Raw genomic sequence first — 20,116 nt, 5'->3', positions numbered from 1 at the left:
GCATGAATGATTGCTAAAAACTGATAGAATTACATAAAAAAGACAGAGATCTGCATAACAACAAATTGTGAAAATATCATGAAAACTCGTCTCTGAATAAATATTCAGAGGAAATAATCTCAAAATTCATCCAATCGCTCATTTTACACAAATATTCTGCAGTAATTGCATTCACTATTTGGGTTAATTGCATAGTTTGTCAGTTGTTCTCGATTTTTACAGTAATGCACTGAATTTAATTTTAAAAATCCATACAATGTGTCACTTAGACAGGGGTTGTCAGTTTACTCAGTGATGGAAAAGGGGTCCTAAAGAGAAAAGAGATGGGAACCTCGCATTTAGAATATCTGAAAGCGATGTTGAAACTGGTGTATAATGCAGTGTATTCCGTAGAGACTTTTTTGGACAGCAGATTTGGAACATCATTATCATTCCAGGTTGACTAAAATAACAAATCGCGATTCACGCTTCTTTTTGACATACTGACAATATCTGGAAACGGCAAGAGAAGTTGAAATGAATAAAAATGACGGTTAACTGATTACTTAAAATGAAGACTAATTAATTTACCTGCAGAGTAGAAGCTGCAGAGTCACTCGTGTCTGTCAGTCCTGTTCCTCTTGGTATGCTGGACACAATGTATCTGGAGCCCTTTGGCACAGGCTGTCTCACCACCAGCTTTCCTTTCCTGGTCTCCGCTAGAAACAGACTGTACCAGTAGGCATCGTTGGACACCAGAGTGGAATCTGCGATGGTGGAGTTCCTCTCACTGATCACGCTGTTTCTGCAGGGAGGAGCCGCTTTGCTGGCCTTGGGTTTCTGACACTTGAGCACGATGGTGACCAATATGGTGATGAGCAGGAGAAATGACACCGAGCCCAGACCGATGACCAAATACAGGTTTAGGTCTGAGAAAATGTCGTATTCTAGAGGCACCTCCGTCATGTCAGAGTAGGCCTTCACGGCAGTCTCCACTGTGGACAGCTTGATGGTGACTGTAGCAGAGAGAGCAGGCTCCCCGTTGTCCTTGGCAACAACAACCAGTCTCTGGTGGCGCGGATCTCTGTAACTGAACATCCTCATAGTCCGGATCTCTCCGTTGTATTGGTCCAGACTGAACAAGGTGGCGTCAGTCACCTGGAGAAACTGGTAGGTAATCCGAGAGTTGTGCACCGAGTCGGTGTCTAAGGCTATCACCTTGGCAACCAGAGAGCCTTTGTCGGTGGATCTGGGCATCTTTTCCTCCACCACCGAGCCGTGCGCGCGCCACGGAGAGACAATCACCGGAGCGTTGTCGTTCTGGTCCACTATGATGATGTGGACCGTCACGTTGCTGCTGAGTGGAGGAGAGCCAGAGTCTCTGGCCTCGATGTGGAAAAGAAACTCCTTCTCAATCTCATAGTCAAAAGTTTTCAGTGCGTAAAGATTCCCGTTCTCTGGATTGATGGAGAACAGCATGGACATGGAGGTGTTGGCTATCTCCTTCTCCAGGATGAAATACACCAGATACTGGTTTTCATGGAGGTCAGGGTCAAACGCAGTGAGGGAACTGAGCAAGGCCCCAGGTGCGTTATTCTCCATCACACGGATAGTATAAAATGACTGAGGGAACTGTGGAACATTGTCATTCACATCCAGCAGTTCCAACGTCATAGTTTCATTGTCAGATAAAGGAGGAGAACCTCTGTCTGTAACAGTGAAAGTCACGTCATATTCTGGAACCTTCTCACGGTCTAACGGCTCTGACACGACTAATTCATAATAGTTATCAGAGGATTCCCTCAGTTTGAAAGGCATATTATCTGGAATATGAAGATCAACCACTCCGTTGTCCCCTGAGTCTTTGTCACTGACACTAACTACAGCGATCACTGTGTCTAATTCTATGTTTTCATTCACTGGACTCTGAAATGATTTAATAGATATTTCTGGATGGTTGTCATTCATGTCTTCAACTACAATCTTTATGGTACATTGTCCTGACAAACTATTGGCTCCTTTATCAGTTGCTATAACTTCCATATCATAAATCCTGAAATCCTCATAGTTTAACATTCCTTTCACAGTAATTTCACCAGTAGAGGGATTCAGATTAAATGTTTCTTGTGTTTTCTCTGACGTATATAAACTGTATGAGTATGTTAAATCAGAATTTGACCCCTCATCTAAGTCTGTTGCATTCAGATGAACAACAAGGCTTCCAATGGGAGAGTTTTCCATTATTTTTATGTTATAACTCACTTTGTCAAATGCAGGAGTGTTGTCATTTGTGTCCAAAACACGAACAATAACACTTGCAGTGCCAGAACGAGCAGGTGTGCCTCCATCTACAGCTGTGAGTATTAAATTATGAACAGCCTGCTGCTCTCGGTCTAAAGTCTTTGTCAAGATTAATTCGGCAAATTTCGACCCATCTCTTCCAGTCTGAACCTCAATATTAAAATGTTCACTTTCACTCAGATGATACGTTTTCACTGAATTGCTTCCAACATCAGGATCAACTGCATTGCTGAGAGAGAACCTCTCTCCTTTCGGCGTCGCTTCAGATATGTCTAAATGTATGACGTCCCGTCGAAACTGTGGGGCGTTGTCGTTCATATCTAGAATTTCTACTTCGATATTAAAAATTCGCACAGGGTTTTCTAGTATGACTTCCATTTTCAAATAACACAATGTCAGTGTTTTTGTGCACAGATGTTCCCGGTCAATCTTCTCAACAATATACAGCTCACCAGTCTCTTTGTTCACGTCCAGATATTTCTTATTTGCAATAATGTCAAGACGCATCTTCCTCTGATTCAGTGTTTTAACATCCAGACTGAGATCCGAAGCAAGATTTGCCACAACTGATCCTTCTTTCATTTCCTCCGGTATGGAATAATGAGTCACTGAAGCAGTTACGTGAGGAATAAAAGAACAGAGAAAAACAAACGCGACATACCCTTTCCGTGACTGCATTGTTTCAGCGGACCGCATTTTTGTTCTTCTGTTCACCGTTCGTTGCACAACTTTGCTATTAAGATATCCTTCAAAGCGCAAAGATGAAATTTTGAATCCGTGAATATCTTGACGGGTAAAACAGCGAAAACGCATATATCTTTTTAAATATGACTTCTAGGACCACGGTGCTGTCTGGCTGTTTGCAACGCTGCAGATTTTACAATGATTTCTTTTCACGGCGGACATGTGTTCGTATTTTTTGGTGAGAACAGCGCCACTCCGTGCACATCGTAGAAATGAAATACATTTTCAGTGCGGTAACTGACTCAGCAACCAGGTGTGAAAGTTTAAACGTGAGAGTAAGATGTAAGATGGCTGCAGATATTGCAAAAGGGAATTATATTCGTTTTTCTTTTCCTCAAGCCTTTGAACGTGATATTCTCATATACACATAGGTAATTGGCAAGTAAAATGATCATGAACAAAACAAAAGACATGAGCAATTTTAATTTAGCTCATACCTGCAGAGTGGAAGCTGCAGAGTCACTCGTGTCTGTCAGTCCTGTTCCTCTTGGTATGCTGGACACGATGTATCTGGAGCCCTTTGGCACAGGCTGTCTCACCACCAGCTTTCCTTTCCTGGTCTCTGCTAGAAACAGACTGTACCAGTAGGCATCGTTGGACACCAGAGTGGAATCTGCGATGGTGGAGTTCCTCTCACTGATCACACTGTTCCTGCAGGGAGGAGCCGCTTTGCTGGCCTTGGGTTTCTGACACTTGAGCACGATGGTGACTAATATGGTGATGAGCAGGAGAAATGACACCGAGCCCAGACCGATGACCAAATACAGGTTTAGGTCTGAGAAGATGTCGTATTCTAGAGGCACCTCCGTCATGTCAGAGTAGGCCTTCACGGCAGTCTCCACTGTGGACAGCTTGATGGTGACTGTAGCAGAGAGGGCAGGCTCCCCGTTGTCCTTGGCAACAACAACCAGTCTCTGGTGGCGCGGATCTCTGTAACTGAACATCCTCATAGTCCGGATCTCTCCGTTGTATTGGTCCAGACTGAACAAGGTGGCGTCAGTCACCTGGAGAAACTGGTAGGTAATCCGAGAGTTGTGCACCGAGTCGGTGTCTAAGGCTATCACCTTGGCAACCAGAGAGCCTTTGTCGGTGGATCTGGGGATCTTTTCCTCCACCACCGAGCCGTGCGCACGCCACGGAGAGACAATCACCGGAGCGTTGTCGTTCTGGTCCACTATGATGATGTGGACCGTCACGTTACTGCTGAGTGGAGGAGAGCCAGAGTCTCTGGCCTCGATGTGGAAAAGAAACTCCTTCTCGATCTCATAGTCAAAAGTTTTCAGTGCGTAAAGATTCCCGTTCTCTGGATTGATGGAGAACAGCATGGACATGGAGGTGTTGGCTATCTCCTTTTCCAGGATGAAATACACCAGATACTGGTTTTCATGGAGGTCAGGGTCAAACGCAGTGAGGGAACTGAGCAAGGCCCCAGGTGCGTTATTCTCCATCACACGGATAGTATAAAATGACTGAGGGAACTGTGGAACATTGTCATTCACATCCAGCAGTTCCAACGTCATAGTTTCATTGTCAGATAAAGGAGGAGAACCTCTGTCTGTAACAGTGAAAGTCACGTCATATTCTGGAACCTTCTCACGGTCTAACAGCTCTGACACGACTAATTCATAATAGTTATCAGAGGATTCCCTCAGTTTGAAAGGCATATTATCTGGAATATGAAGATCAACCACTCCGTTGTCTCCTGAGTCTTTGTCACTGACACTAACTACAGCGATCACTGTGTCTAATTCTATGTTTTCATTCACTGGACTCTGAAATGATTTAATAGATATTTCTGGATGGTTGTCATTCATGTCTTCAACTACAATCTTTATAGTACATTGTCCTGATAAACTATTGGCTCCTTTATCAGTTGCTATAACTTCCATGTCATAAATCCTGAAATCCTCATAGTTTAACATTCCTTTAACTGTAATTTCACCAGTGGAAGGATTCAGATTAAATGTTTCTTGTGTTTTTTCTGATGTATATAAACTGTATGAGTACGTTATATCAGAATTTGACCCCTCATCTAAGTCTGTTGTATTCAGATGAACAACAAGACTTCCAATAGGAGAGTTTTCCATTATTTTTATGTTATAACTCACTTTGTCAAATGCAGGAGTGTTGTCATTTGTGTCCAAAACACGAACAATAACACTTGCAGTGCCAGAACGAGCAGGTGTGCCTCCATCTACAGCTGTGAGTATTAAATTATGAACAGCCTGCTGCTCTCGGTCTAAAGTCTTTATCAAGATTAATTCGGCAAATTTCGACCCTTCTCTTCCAGTCTGAACCTCAATATTAAAATGTTCACTTTCACTCAGATGATACGTTTTCACTGAATTGCTTCCAACATCAGGATCAACTGCATTGCTGAGAGAGAATCTCTCTCCTTTCGGCGTCGCTTCAGATATGTCTAAATGTATGACGTCTCTTCGAAACTGTGGGGCGTTGTCGTTCATATCCACAATTTCTACTTCGATGTTAAATATTCGTACAGGGTTTTCTAGTATTACCTCCAGTCTGAGATAGCAAGACGACTTTGCAGGACAAATGTATTCTCTGTCAATCTTCTCGACAATGTAGAGCTCACCAGTCTCTTTGTTCACGTCCAGATATTTCTTATTTGCAATGATGTCGAGACGCATCTTCCTCTGATTCAGTGTTTTAACATCCAGACTGAGATCCGAAGCAAGATTTGCCACAACTGATCCTTCTTTCATTTCCTCCGGTATGGAATAATGAGTCACTGAGGTCGATATGTTGCGAACAAAGGACAGAAGAAAAACAAGTAGCACGTACCTATTGCAAGACTGCATTGTTACAAACGCTCCTATTGTTGTGTGCGGGTTCACCGCAGTTCAAACGATGTGATGTGCGCTTCCAGCAATATTGAAGTCTGCTTCAATGTCCTTGATCTCACACGTTTGCACACAATTTTAATACCGAGTATCTTTTGGCGCAAAAACAGGCGAGCGTGTTTCCGAAGTGGAGTTTCAGCACCACGGAGCAATCCGATTGTTTGACGATGTGTCCCGGTGACACTGTTAACTGTCATGGCGTTCATGGGCTGGCATTTTAATCATAAAACAGCGCCACCCGTAAGATTTTGTATCACTCTCTTGTGTTCAACACAATGGAACATAAAAAATCGCCTATGACGATTAATTTGACTTTAAATTGAGTACAGCTGACGAGAATAATCACAAGCATTGATTATGTTCTTGACATGATTAGTGAAGCTTTATGATCTCAAAACAAATACAATGTAAAATAAAATGCTCAACAACAGTGATAAATAATAAGTATTTAAAAAAAACGTCTAGGTTAGACTCTCACCTGCAGAGTGGACCCTGCAGAGTCATGTACACATAGGTAATTGTCAAGTAAAATGATCATGAACAAAAGAAAAGACTTGAGCAATTTTAATTTCGCGCATACCTGCAGAGTAGAAGCTGCAGAGTCACTCGTGTCCGTCAGTCCTGTTCCTCTTGGTATACTGGACACGATGTATCTGGAGCCCTTTGGCACAGGCTGTCTCACCACCAGCTTTCCTTTCCTGGTCTCCGCTAGAAACAGACTGTACCAGTAGGCATCGTTGGACACCAGAGTGGAATCTGCGATGGTGGAGTTCCTCTCACTGATCACACTGTTCCTGCAGGGAGGAGCCGCTTTGCTGGCCTTGGGTTTCTGACACTTGAGCACGATGGTGACTAATATGGTGATGAGCAGGAGAAATGACACCGAGCCCAGACCGATGACCAAATACAGGTTTAGGTCTGAGAAGATGTCGTATTCTAGAGGCACCTCCGTCATGTCAGAGTAGGCCTTCACGGCAGTCTCCACTGTGGACAGCTTGATGGTGACTGTAGCAGAGAGAGCAGGCTCCCCGTTGTCCTTGGCAACAACAACCAGTCTCTGGTGGCGCGGATCTCTGTAACTGAACATCCTCATAGTCCGGATCTCTCCGTTGTATTGGTCCAGACTGAACAAGGTGACGTCAGTCACCTGGAGAAACTGGTAGGTAATCCGAGAGTTGTGCACCGAGTCGGTGTCTAAGGCTATCACCTTGGCAACCAGAGAGCCTTTGTCGGTGGATCTGGGGATCTTTTCCTCCACCACCGAGCCGTGCGCGCGCCACGGAGAGACAATCACCGGAGCGTTGTCGTTCTGGTCCACAATGATGATGTGGACCGTCACGTTACTGCTGAGTGGAGGAGAGCCAGAGTCTCTGGCCTCGATGTGGAAAAGAAACTCCTTCTCGATCTCATAGTCAAAAGTTTTCAGTGCGTAAAGATTCCCGTTCTCTGGATTGATGGAGAACAGCATGGACATGGAGGTGTTGGCTATCTCCTTTTCCAGGATGAAATAAACCAGATACTGGTTTTCATGGAGGTCAGGGTCAAACGCAGTGAGGGAACTGAGCAAGGCCCCAGGTGCGTTATTCTCCATCACACGGATCGTATAAAATGACTGAGGGAACTGTGGAACATTGTCATTCACATCCAGCAGTTCCAACGTCATAGTTTCATTGTCAGATAAAGGAGGAGAACCTCTGTCTGTAACAGTGAAAGTCACGTCATATTCTGGAACCTTCTCACGGTCTAGCGGCTCTGACACGACTAATTCATAATAGTTATCAGAGGATTCCCTCAGTTTGAAAGGCATATTATCTGGAATATGAAGATCAACCACTCCGTTGTCTCCTGAGTCTTTGTCACTGACACTAACTACAGCGATCACTGTGTCTAATTCTATGTTTTCATTCACTGGACTCTGAAATGATTTAATAGATATTTCTGGATGGTTGTCATTCATGTCTTCAACTACAATCTTTATAGTACATTGTCCTGATAAACTATTGGCTCCTTTATCAGTTGCTATAACTTCCATGTCATAATTCCTGAAATCCTCATAGTTTAACATTCCTTTAACTGTAATTTCACCAGTGGAAGGATTCAGATTAAATGTTTCTTGTGTTTTTTCTGACGTATATAAACTGTATGAGTACGTTATATCAGAATTTGACCCCTCATCTAAGTCTGTTGCATTCAGATGAACAACAAGACTTCCAATAGGAGAGTTTTCCATTATTTTTATATTGTAACTCTCTTTGTCAAACGCAGGAGCGTTGTCATTAGTGTCTGAAACATGAACAATAATGCTCACCGTGCCAGAACGAGCAGGTGTGCCTCCATCTACAGCTGTGAGTATTAAATTATGAACAGCCTGCTGCTCTCGGTCTAAAGTCTTTGTCAAGATTAATTCGGCAAATTTCGACCCATCTCTTCCAGTCTGAACCTCAATATTAAAATGTTCACTTTCACTCAGATGATACGTTTTCACTGAATTGCTTCCAACATCAGGATCAACTGCATTGCTGAGAGAGAATCTTTCTCCTTTCGGCGTCGCTTCAGATATGTCTAAATGTATGACGTCTCTTCGAAACTGTGGGGCGTTGTCGTTCATATCCAGAATTTCTACTTCGATATTAAAAATTCGTAATGGGTTTTCTAGTATTGCTTCCAGTTTAAGGTAGCAAGACGCCGACGACTTTGTTGTGCAAATATATTCTCTGTCAATCTTCTCAACAATATACAGCTCACCAGTCTCTTTGTTCACGTCCAGATATTTCTTATTTGCAATGATGTCAAGACGCATCTTCCTCTGATTCAGTGTTTTAACATCCAGACTGAGATCCGAAGCAAGATTTGCCACAACTGATCCTTCTTTCATTTCTTCAGGTATGGAATAATGAGTCACTGAAGCAGTTGTATAATAAACGACAGAAAACAGAACAATGAGTCCCACATACCTTCTGTCTGACTGTATGGCTACAGCGCACCCCATTGTTGCTTGACTGTTCACGCCGATATAATGCTGTTTCCGCTGATATGTAAAACTGATCCTAAGCCTTCGATATAAACACACTTTTGCGATTTAAATTCCAAACATGTTCCGTCAGTGTTACGAGCGACATGGTCCCGCATGTCATTGCTGCGCTTTTCAGCACCACGGAGCTGTCCGGTTGTTTTTTTATCTCTGCCCCACAAAGATTCAACGTCAGCGCAGTCTCGGCCTCGTATCTTTTTTTGAGTAAACAGCGCCACTCTTTGCATATTACAAGACCTTGCATTTGAGCTTTATTGCTCTACCCGATCCATGTCGCCTAAGCCTTCAAAAAAAAAAAACAACAACAACACTCTAAGATTATTCGCTGTTGCAGATGTCCTTTCAATTAATGCAGTTTATCCGTTCATTTCAGATGCTACATTTACCAAGTTAAAACATTTTAAACACAACAACAACTTCATCATATGACAAATATAGGAAACAGATGTGTTTGTCCAACTCTTACCTGCAGCGTGGAACCTGCAGAGTCACTCGTGTCCGTCAGTCCTGTTCCTCTTGGTATGCTGGACACAATGTATCTGGAGCCCTTTGGCACAGGCTGTCTCACCACCAGCTTTCCTTTCCTGGTCTCCGCTAAAAACAGACTGTACCAGTAGGCATCGTTGGACACCAGAGTGGAATCTGCGATGGTGGAGTTCCTCTCACTGATCACACTGTTTCTGCAGGGAGGAGCCGCTTTGCTGGCCTTGGGTTTCTGACACTTGAGCACGATGGTGACTAATATGGTGATGAGCAGGAGAAATGACACCGAGCCCAGACCGATGACCAAATACAGGTTTAGGTCTGAGAAGATGTCGTATTCTAGAGGCACCTCCGTCATGTCAGAGTAGGCCTTCACGGCAGTCTCCACTGTGGACAGCTTGATGGTGACTGTAGCAGAGAGAGCAGGCTCCCCGTTGTCCTTGGCAACAACAACCAGTCTCTGGTGGCGCGGATCTCTGTAACTGAACATCCTCATAGTCCGGATCTCTCCGTTGTATTGGTCCAGACTGAACAAGGTGGCGTCAGTCACCTGGAGAAACTGGTAGGTAATCCGAGAGTTGTGCACCGAGTCGGTGTCTAAGGCTATCACCTTGGCAACCAGAGAGCCTTTGTCGGTGGATCTGGGGATCTTTTCCTCCACCACCGAGCCGTGCGCACGCCACGGAGAGACAATCACCGGAGCGTTGTCGTTCTGGTCCACTATGATGATGTGGACCGTCACGTTACTGCTGAGTGGAGGAGAGCCAGAGTCTCTGGCCTCGATGTGGAAAAGAAACTCCTTCTCGATCTCATAGTCAAAAGTTTTCAGTGCGTAAAGATTCCCGTTCTCTGGATTGATGGAGAACAGCATGGACATGGAGGTGTTGGCTATCTCCTTTTCCAGGATGAAATACACCAGATACTGGTTTTCATGGAGGTCAGGGTCAAACGCAGTGAGGGAACTGAGCAAGGCTCCAGGTGCGTTATTCTCCATCACACGGATAGTATAAAATGACTGAGGGAACTGTGGAACATTGTCATTCACATCCAGCAGTTCCAACGTCATAGTTTCATTGTCAGATAAAGGAGGAGAACCTCTGTCTGTAACAGTGAAAGTCACGTCATATTCTGGAACCTTCTCACGGTCTAGCGGCTCTGACACGACTAATTCATAATAGTTATCAGAGGATTCCCTCAGTTTGAAAGGCATATTATCTGGAATATGAAGATCAACCACTCCGTTGTCCCCTGAGTCTTTGTCACTGACACTAACTACAGCGATCACTGTGTCTAATTCTATGTTTTCATTCACTGGACTCTGAAATGATTTAATAGATATTTCTGGATGGTTGTCATTCATGTCTTCAACTACAATCTTTATGGTACATTGTCCTGATAAACTATTGGTTCCTTTATCAGTTGCTATAACTTCCATGTCATAAATCCTGAAATCCTCATAGTTTAACATTCCTTTAACTGTAATTTCACCAGTGGAAGGATTCAGATTAAATGTTTCTTGCGTTTTTTCTGATGTATATAAACTGTATGAGTACGTTATATCAGAATTTGACCCCTCATCTAAGTCTGTTGCATTCAGATGAACAACAAGACTTCCAATAGGAGAGTTTTCCATTATTTTAATATTGTAACTCGCCTTGTCAAATGCAGGAGTGTTGTCATTTGTGTCTGAAACATGAACAATAAGGCTCACCGTGCCAGAACGAGCAGGTGTGCCTCCATCTACAGCTGTGAGTATTAAATTATGAACAGCCTGCTGCTCTCGGTCTAAAGTCTTTGTCAAGATTAATTCGGCAAATTTCGACCCATCTCTTCCAGTCTGAACCTCAATATTAAAATGTTCACTTTCACTCAGATGATAAGTTTTCACTGAATTGCTTCCAACATCAGGATCAACTGCATTGCTGAGAGAGAATCTCTCTCCTTTCGGCGTCGCTTCAGATATGTCTAAATGTATGACGTCTCTTCGAAACTGTGGGGCGTTGTCGTTCATATCTAGAATTTCTACTTCGATATTAAAAATTCGTAATGGGTTTTCTAGTATTGCCTCCAATTTAAGGTAGCAAGACGCTGACGACTTTGTCGGGCAAAGGTATTCTCTGTCAATCTTCTCAACAATATACAGCTCACCAGTCTCTTTGTTCACGTCCAGATATTTCTTATTTGCAATGATGTCAAGACGCATCTTCCTCTGATTCAGTGTTTTTACATCCAGGCTGAGGTCCGTGGCGAGATTTGCCACAACTGATCCTTCTTTCATTTCTTCAGGTATGGAATAATGAGTCACTGAGGCAGATATATAATATACGACAGAAAACAGAACAATGAGTCCCACATACCTTCTGTATGACTGTATGGCTACAGCGCACCCCATTGTTGCTTGCCTGTTTACTCCGATATAATGCTGTTTCCGCTGATGTGTAAAACTGATCCTAAGCCTTCGATATAAACACACTTTTGCGATTTAAATCCCAAACATGTTCCGTCAGTGTTACGAGCGACATGGTCCCGCATGTCATTGCTGCGCTTTTCAGCACCACGGAGCTGTCCGTTTTTTTTTATCTCTGCCCCACAAAGATTCAACGTCAGCGCAGTCTCGGCCTCGTATCTTTTTTTGAGTAAACAGCGCCACTCTTTGCATATTACAAGACCTTGCATTTGAGCTTTATTGCTCTACCCGATCCATGTCGCCTAAGCCTTCAAAAAAACAACAACAACAACAACAACACTTTAAGATTATTCGCTGTTGCAGATGTCCTTTCAAGTAATGCACTTTATCCGTTCATTTCAGATGCTACATTTTCCAATTTAAAACATTTTAAACACAACAACAACTTCATCATATGACAAATATAGGAAACAGATGTGTTTGTCCAACTCTTACCTGCAGAGTAGAAGCTGCAGAGTCACTCGTGTCTGTCAGTCCTGTTCCTCTTGGTATGCTGGACACGATGTATCTGGAGCCCTTTGGCACAGGCTGTCTCACCACCAGCTTTCCTTTCCTGGTCTCCGCTAGAAACAGACTGTACCAGTAGGCATCGTTGGACACCAGAGTGGAATCTGCGATGGTGGAGTTCCTCTCACTGATCACACTGTTCCTGCACGGAGGAGCCGCTTTGCTGGCTTTGGGTTTCTGGCATTTGAGCACGATGGTGACTAATATGGTGATGAGCAGGAGAAATGACACCGAGCCCAGACCGATGACCAAATACAGGTTTAGGTCTGAGAAGATGTCGTATTCTAGAGGCACCTCCGTCATGTCAGAGTAGGCCTTCACGGCAGTCTCCACTGTGGACAGCTTGATGGTGACTGTAGCAGAGAGAGCAGGCTCCCCGTTGTCCTTGGCAACAACAACCAGTCTCTGGTGGCGCGGATCTCTGTAACTGAACATCCTCATAGTCCGGATCTCTCCGTTGTATTGGTCCAGACTGAACAAGGTGGCGTCAGTCACCTGGAGAAACTGGTAGGTAATCCGAGAGTTGTGCACCGAGTCGGTGTCTAAGGCTATCACCTTGGCAACCAGAGAGCCTTTGTCGGTGGATCTGGGGATCTTTTCCTCCACCACCGAGCCGTGCGCGCGCCACGGAGAGACAATCACCGGAGCGTTGTCGTTCTGGTCCACAATGATGATGTGGACCGTCACGTTACTGCTGAGTGGAGGAGAGCCAGAGTCTCTGGCCTCGATGTGGAAAAGAAACTCCTTCTCGATCTCATAGTCAAAAGTTTTCAGTGCGTAAAGATTCCCGTTCTCTGGATTGATGGAGAACAGCATGGACATGGAGGTGTTGGCTATCTCCTTCTCCAGGATGAAATAAACCAGATACTGGTTTTCATGGAGGTCAGGGTCAAACGCAGTGAGGGAACTGAGCAAGGCCCCAGGTGCGTTATTCTCCATCACACGGATAGTATAAAATGACTGAGGGAACTGTGGCGCGTTGTCATTAACATCAAGTAGATGTAAATGTATTGTTTCGTTATCAGATAAAGGCGGCGTTCCTGTGTCTGTCACAATTAGTGTGATGTCGTATTCGGGTACTGATTCACGATCCAGTGGTTCAGACACTATGAGTTTGTAATGCGTGGGTCTATCTGATGATTTGTTGAGAATAAAGGGCAGGTTCTGATCTATGGATAAGCCCACTTTTCCGTTCTCGCCAGTGTCTCTGTCACTTATGCCTACCAGAGCAATGACACTTCCTACTGGGATGTTCTCATCCACTGTGTTTTTAACAGACTGTATGGTAATTTCCGGATAATTGTCATTCATATCTGTCACGTGGACGACTACTTTACATTGCCCCAGTAACGGATGCGTCCCTTTGTCTCTGGCCTCAATGTGCATCTCATAAAATTTCATATCTTCATAGTCAATCGTACCCTTCACAGTTATCTCCCCTGTGTTAGGATTCAATGCAAAAACATCTTGCGTTTTTTCTGACGTGTAAAGGGTGAATGAGTACACTATTTCTGAATTCAGACCTTCGTCAAGATCTGTGGCGTTGAGCTTCATCACTAAGGTTCCGATCGGGGAATTTTCGGTCATATTTATTGTGTACGTCTGCTTGTCAAACCGTGGAGGATTGTCGTTTGTATCCTGTACTCTGACAATTATGTCGGCAGTGCCGGAGCGCACAGGGACTCCGCCGTCCACAGCAGTCAGTATTAAATTATGAACAGCATTCTCCTCTCGGTCTAAAGACTCGGTCAACACCAAATCAACATACTGAGTACCATCACTGCCCGTCTGAATTTCGATGGTGAAATGTTCACTGACACTGAGCCTGTATGTTTTGATTGTATTTACGCCAACATCTGGATCCACAGCATTAGGCAGGGAGAATCTCTCCCCTGGTGTCGCCGATTCTGAAACGTCGAGCTCAACTCTGTCTCGTCGAAAATGTGGAGCGTTGTCATTTATGTCCGTTATTCCGAGTTCAATGTTGAAGATACGTAAGGGGCTTTCTATGATAACATCAAGCTTCAGAAAACAGGAGGTTATTTTAGGACAAAGATATTCCCTGTCCATCTTTTCCACGATGTACAACTCCCCCGTCTTTTTATTGACATCCAGATATTTTTTGTTATGGAAAATATCAAGTTTTACCTCTCGTTGTGCCAGGCCTCCAAGATCGAGTCCCAGATCAGCTGCGAGATTAGCCACGACAGAGCCCCTTTCCATCTCCTCGGCAATGGAGTACCGTGTCACAGACAAAGCGCTGGGCCATACTGCACACAAGACAAAGACTGTGCCCCACACATGCATCTTGTCGTCCGCAGGAAACAATACTCCAGATTCCCGAAACATGTTTTGTTTTTGTTGATTTATAAGATGTGACTAAATATCGTACGACATGACTAAGGTTCGTGTTCTTAGTTTAGAAAAAAAAAGCGTATCTCTCAGACAGCTGTGTCCTACACCCTTTGTATATGGGTGTGTCATGAATTCAGGAGAGATCATTATGCTTTAGTCGTCAACAGTGACACCATGTGACAGAGATACACAGTGTAACTGTTTAAGAATCAGCTTTGTTGGCCATAAACTGGTTGCAATATAGTTTCACAGGACAGTGACATGTAGCAGTATGCTATTCACTCATATTTTTGTCAAATATTTTCAGTTTCCCTAAATTAGGCTCAGTTTGAAGGCATGCTAGAACTGTACCCTGTCAGGCAAAATGTCACATGCTTCCTAACGCATTTTACATAAATTAGCCAGATTGGATAATTTACAGAAAGCCTGCTACACCTATCCTTCACATCTAATTCCACTGACGTGGCAGTCTAATTTAAAGACCCCTACACTCATACTCATTCTTCACTCTTTTTTTTTTTTTTACTATAATTGCCAGTATATTTACCCAGGCTTCTGTTTGTTCAGGTCATAGGCCTATTTATCTTACCTTTTTTTCTTTAAGGGGACTATTTTCAATGTTCCCTGCAGCTAATTTATATTGTTCTTATGTTTTCTTGATATGCTATTGTTATGCAGCATGGGTGTAATTGTTGTCGTATTTGTTTTCTTTTGTAAGAATTTAAGTTGCAATTATCTTTTATTTGATGAATCGCTTATGCTTTTATTTTGAAGCCGCTTTTATTTTGAAGCCGCTTTTATTTTGAAGAGGTTTTTTGGGCTGCTCATGCGGCAGCAGACACCTTAGTGGATGTTAACAAGCTAGCAGTGGGCATGAATGTGTGGCCTGCTCCACGATGGACTTGAGATTAATTTAAAGAAGTTACTTGTTGCAAAGCCTGAACATCAACCTCCTCTGTAGCACGCAGCCAATGAGGTAATTTTTGTTTGTCTATATTACTTTTGCAAAATTACTTTTTCCACATGCTGTTCATGTATCGTGTATTATATTGTGTGTTTAGTTTTCACGGTGAATGATGAACGGCGGTTGCCAGTCATTAAACCAGTTAAAGGAAACCACTTGTGTCTGAGTATGCTTCGGGGGAGCTACAATGGGACATCTGCAAGAGTAGAACCAAGTCGGATTACAGTATATTGCCACCTTCATTTGCTTTTTAATGTGAATGTTCCTGACAGAATTATAATTTACTGCATCAAAACGAATGCTATATGAATGGATGAATATAACAAGATTTAATTATTGTGTTGAATCACCTATTGTAAGATGTTTGAATGACGTTTTTCTGTAGACATATGCTATTGTAACCTAGGTTATTTTCTGTAGCTCCAGTTTACATATGTTACCTAAATGCCTCAAATGCCGGAGATCACCAACTCAGACAGGTCAGTTAAGTTTGAGAAGAGTGAAAAACTAAACCTCTGTGTAAGTGAACCTGAGTGGAGCTAGCAGTATTGCCGGACAGAGTCATGTTATCGTCAGCAGACCTCCCTTGGGCATTTCTTTCTAGTTAAGTGGATTGTTTTGGTGAGTCAGCAAAGGTTGGCTGCTTAGCATCAAGATTTAATTGCAGCAGAGTTGAATTTAACGTTATTTTACTTCGAGAAGTATGGTAAAGCAAAACAGTCATGATGTAACGTTTTATGTGTGATTTTAAGTAAATAATGTGTAATGGGCTGTTAAGCGTTAGCCACCCACAGCCGTCGGCGTAATTGCGGCCTGAAGCTAACCTTAAACTTGTATCACTGTAATTATAAAGCAAAGAAGGAAATTTGTCTGTATTTGTTGTTGAAGTCAGTGTGAATGTGCTGTAAAAATGTAAAAGGACAAGTGTGTATTGTAACGGGCTGAGTGACATGTTAACTGCCAAGTGTGACTTGTTAGTGTACTTGTGTTTTGCATTGAGGACAACATACCTGTGCTTGGCACAGACAGGAAGGTTGTTGTTGTTCCTGCTAGTTTGAAAACCACAGACACACTGTGGTCACACTGTAAAACAGGCAGCCACCATACCACCGTAGTGGCACTAAAAAAAGCATCTCATGTTTAGTTCATTAGTCATTGACGCTGCTGTGACTGTTTCCATGGATAAGAAGCATGTTGCTGAGGGCTTTTCACAAGTTTAAGCAGGAGGGGGATGTCAATGAGCAAGGGCATTACGGCGCAGACGCAGCTTGAGGGCAGCAGAGTCCTCCCGCCCATGGTGAAAACCCCCTAACTGGAAAGCTTTCTGTTCAAAATTTGAATTCTTAGACTAGGCCAGTTTGTGGTCTACTGAAGAGACAGCCCTCCAGCTTGCACTGTGTCTGATTGGTGATGCTGATGATAAGAGTGACTTTGATGCTTTTAGTTGGAGCTCTCAAGAGGCAGTTTGGTCAGTAACTGCTGCTGTGAACTGTGCAGCATCAGCCTGGAGGCTGCTGAGGGATCTCTGCAATAACTTTGAGGGACTAGTTTACTGCACCTATGCTCACACGTCCCCTGCCTTCCAGAGTGAGCTCGCTGTTCTCAGGCCAGCTACACCTTCCCCAACAAGACACCTGCACCACTATCCTCCCCACCTGCTGCTGGTCTACACCCACAACCAGCCCCCGCTACACTGCCTGACAACGGGGGGAGGGAGTCCTGACCATGACTGTGATGGACTGATTCCCAGTGAACTTGCTGCTTGTTTGACTGCTGTGGCAGCTCAAGCTGAAGTCGAACAACTACTTTTAAATGTAAAAGGAGGATTTGCACTGGACAGCTGTCATCGAGCTTAACATCTGGATCTGGACATGCACAACCCATTGGCAGAAGGTGGTGGATAATGTCCTGCGAGAGATATAACAACCCTCAACCAGCTCCTGTGCTTCCCCGGTTCTGCATGGATATCAGCTCTATCAAGTGTCCAAGTGCCCTCCCACGCACTGATGAGACAGGGTGGTGGGTGGCAGGGTCTTCTGGGTTCTCCTCTCTGGATCTGCACTGTGGATACTGGCACATCCCCCTCCCTTCAGAGGACAGACCCAAACTACTTTCATATCCAGGCGGGGCTTGTGGCAGTGGGCATTCGGCCTCTGCAATGACCCTACCACATGTGAGAGACTGGCGGTTGAGGTACTTGCTGACATCCCCTCCAGGAGTGTCTTGTGTGTAAGTCCTTCGAGTGAATTCTCAGGACCCTGAGGCGTGTGCTGGAGAAGGTGGTGGAAGCAGGATTGAAACTGCACAGAAACAACTTCACTGCTGAGAGCCCTTTGTGGCCCCCTATCCCTGTCCCACCCCACACTCAAGCCCTTTTTCCTCCTGCCCCAAGGCCAAGGACAAGGCCTTGGAGAAACCTCAGACCCTGCAAGGTGTCACTGAACTTGTTTGATGCTGGTCAGTGAATTTGTTATATGCTTATGACCGTGATTTGTGATTGGCCAAGTTTAGGAAAACAGTTGTTGTTGTTCCTGCTAGTATAAAGAGCATGTGTTCGTCTGCAAGAGAACAAGCTGAGGCTAAATGTTAATGTGTAGGTCACATTGTTTTTTTTTTTTTTTTTTTTTTTTTTTTTTTAATGCTGTTAGCCACGGCCCACAGTAGTTTCTGTTTGGTTGGCAAATGAAAAGCAGTGAAGCTAGCTAACATCTAGTAGCTTCCGTACTAAGAGACACTACAGTGTTATTTTCAAATTTATATAATAAAAGGGGGAAAATACACAACTTAGTTAAATGTTTATTATAGTTATTGTAAAGGCTTTTTTAATTAAATTCTGACATAAATAAATTCTGGACAGTGAAACTGGAAAAAAGGTTTTGTTTATTTGTTTTTTATGGATTATCCTGTTGATAACATGAAGCTCCTTCGGCTGCTGACCAGGATCGTCATCGCTGATTGTGGATGCCTTCGTCTTGTCCAGACACTGGATGTGGCATCATTCCAAGAGGCGGTAAGAACCAAATCAAGGGAAACTTAATTAATGAGGATTAAATTTTATTTTCTCTCAGTTTGTCTTTTTTGTTGGGTCCAAGACTTACTAAAACTCATATCTTCAAGAGGCCCAAGGACACTGACAACTTGAGAGGAACATTCAAAGACAAAAAACTGAAGACTCATTTAGTTTTAAATGAATAACCTTAAAGGAAATGTTCAAGAGGGAAAAACAAAGACTATCAAGAACTAATAACAACCAAACTGGGTCGAACAGAGGATACATTTGTAATTTTCCTGTTTGGACAATACACCTGAACATCTCTCGTCAACCTTAATTTGTTATTTGTTATCAAGGCAGCACTTAAAGTAAAGTAAATGACTTAAGTAAATCCTCAAGTCAAAAAAGAAGTGCGCCAGGAAAAATATAGTTATGGTATACCATATATCTAATTGATAGGCACTGCAACGCTGCTATTTTACTGTCCTTGTTGTTCAGTTATACTACCAGTTTAACACACATCCTAGTGCCTCACCATAATAACACATTGTTCTCAGTCCTGTTAATATTGCTGTAATTTGTCACATAGTGATTATTTGCTGATGGAGTTGGAGGTCATAGACCCTGACTCTGAAAGTTTTGGTCTATTGTGGACAATGTTGTATTTGCCTTGCCAACCCAAAGGGCCTTCTGTATGTAAATCATTTACCTCACAGGCATTAGCAGCTCACCTTTTTACAGTAAGCAGTTTTCACTGCATTGTTAATGTGTGTTTTTTCATATTTACCTCCTCCTTGCTATTCTGTACAGTACTGCAGTTACACATGAAAGAAAGTTATCCATCCTGACTTCCTTTGTTTGAATTTACACTCCAGGGCGAGGACCATCCTTTGTATCCTGATGTATCTTTAATATGCTGCTCTTCACCCTTCATTTTTAATGGCTCATTAGTGCAAAAATGTGCATGTTTCTTACTCAGCTTTATTTTTTAATGAATTTTCTCTACAGTCATTTTCTGCATACACACACACACATTATTTCCGTTGCAGCCGTTCACATGAAATTGAGACCAGACATTGATATTTACTTAATAAAACTACAGAAACTATGACATTTCAAACCATGAAAAAAAAAATGATGTGCAATAAATTAGATTGACAGGAGAATCTCGATATTCATGGGCATGGAGAGTTAAATTATCTAAATAGTTTATTATAGCAAAATATTTCACAACATATGTCTTATTGTATTTTCATTAATAAAAGTAAGATCAGACACAAAGCTTCGATTTGATGATTAACAGCCAATGCCACTGATGTTAATTGTATGTCCCAACAAAGAAAAAAAGAAAATGACTCCTCTGCCCCTCCTTTCTCCAATTTTGTTTTCTCCCCTAAATGCATTCAGCAAAGCTCCATTGTTTTTGTGT

General features: G+C 43.1%; 5 protein-coding genes across 5 annotated transcripts; all 5 read right to left on the bottom strand.

Annotated features, from left to right (window-relative positions):
- Nucleotides 1-284: 284 nt before the first annotated feature.
- LOC121612034 (protocadherin alpha-C2-like) lies at nucleotides 285-2,958 on the bottom strand. The gene is made up of 2 exons (XM_041944780.1): nucleotides 571-2,958; nucleotides 285-308 (listed from the first exon to the last, which is right to left on the bottom strand). Exons 1-2 carry the CDS (start codon nucleotides 2,956-2,958, stop codon nucleotides 285-287), a joined length of 2,412 nt encoding a protein of 803 aa, XP_041800714.1.
- A 497-nt stretch (nucleotides 2,959-3,455) lies between these two features.
- LOC121611932 (protocadherin alpha-C2-like) lies at nucleotides 3,456-5,846 on the bottom strand. The gene has a single exon (XM_041944666.1). It carries the CDS (start codon nucleotides 5,844-5,846, stop codon nucleotides 3,456-3,458), a length of 2,391 nt encoding a protein of 796 aa, XP_041800600.1.
- A 516-nt stretch (nucleotides 5,847-6,362) lies between these two features.
- LOC121612033 (protocadherin alpha-C2-like) lies at nucleotides 6,363-8,877 on the bottom strand. The gene is made up of 2 exons (XM_041944779.1): nucleotides 6,469-8,877; nucleotides 6,363-6,380 (listed from the first exon to the last, which is right to left on the bottom strand). The coding sequence occupies exons 1-2, from the start codon at nucleotides 8,875-8,877 to the stop codon at nucleotides 6,363-6,365; spliced, it is 2,427 nt and encodes an 808-aa protein (XP_041800713.1).
- A 319-nt stretch (nucleotides 8,878-9,196) lies between these two features.
- Nucleotides 9,197-11,794, bottom strand: LOC121612032 (protocadherin alpha-C2-like). Its single transcript, XM_041944778.1, has 2 exons — nucleotides 9,386-11,794; nucleotides 9,197-9,202 (listed from the first exon to the last, which is right to left on the bottom strand). The coding sequence occupies exons 1-2, from the start codon at nucleotides 11,792-11,794 to the stop codon at nucleotides 9,197-9,199; spliced, it is 2,415 nt and encodes an 804-aa protein (XP_041800712.1).
- A 317-nt stretch (nucleotides 11,795-12,111) lies between these two features.
- On the bottom strand, nucleotides 12,112-14,683 carry pcdhb (protocadherin b). The gene is made up of 2 exons (XM_041944777.1): nucleotides 12,305-14,683; nucleotides 12,112-12,117 (listed from the first exon to the last, which is right to left on the bottom strand). The coding sequence occupies exons 1-2, from the start codon at nucleotides 14,681-14,683 to the stop codon at nucleotides 12,112-12,114; spliced, it is 2,385 nt and encodes a 794-aa protein (XP_041800711.1).
- Between the last annotated feature and the right edge of the window lie 5,433 nt (nucleotides 14,684-20,116).

This window comes from Chelmon rostratus, chromosome 9 (assembly GCF_017976325.1).
Source record: "Chelmon rostratus isolate fCheRos1 chromosome 9, fCheRos1.pri, whole genome shotgun sequence".
Classification (NCBI taxonomy): domain Eukaryota; kingdom Metazoa; phylum Chordata; class Actinopteri; order Chaetodontiformes; family Chaetodontidae; genus Chelmon; species Chelmon rostratus.
The sequence above is the reverse complement of the archived record's forward strand: the minus strand, read 5'-3'. Positions and strand labels throughout refer to the sequence as shown.

Excerpts from the sequence above, each read along its gene's own strand:
- pcdhb (XM_041944777.1), bottom strand. The coding sequence starts at position 14,683 with ATGCATGTGTGGGGCACAGTCTTTGTCTTGTGTGCAGTATGGCCCAGC.
- LOC121612032 (XM_041944778.1), bottom strand. The coding sequence starts at position 11,794 with ATGGGGTGCGCTGTAGCCATACAGTCATACAGAAGGTATGTGGGACTC.
- LOC121612034 (XM_041944780.1), bottom strand. The coding sequence starts at position 2,958 with ATGCAGTCACGGAAAGGGTATGTCGCGTTTGTTTTTCTCTGTTCTTTT. Across the intron at positions 309-570 it reads CTGCAGCTTCTACTCTGCAG|GACCCCTTTTCCATCACTGA; the intron begins GTAAATTAATTA and ends TTTTCTCTTTAG.
- LOC121612033 (XM_041944779.1), bottom strand. The coding sequence starts at position 8,877 with ATGGGGTGCGCTGTAGCCATACAGTCAGACAGAAGGTATGTGGGACTC.
- LOC121611932 (XM_041944666.1), bottom strand. The coding sequence starts at position 5,846 with ATGCAGTCTTGCAATAGGTACGTGCTACTTGTTTTTCTTCTGTCCTTT.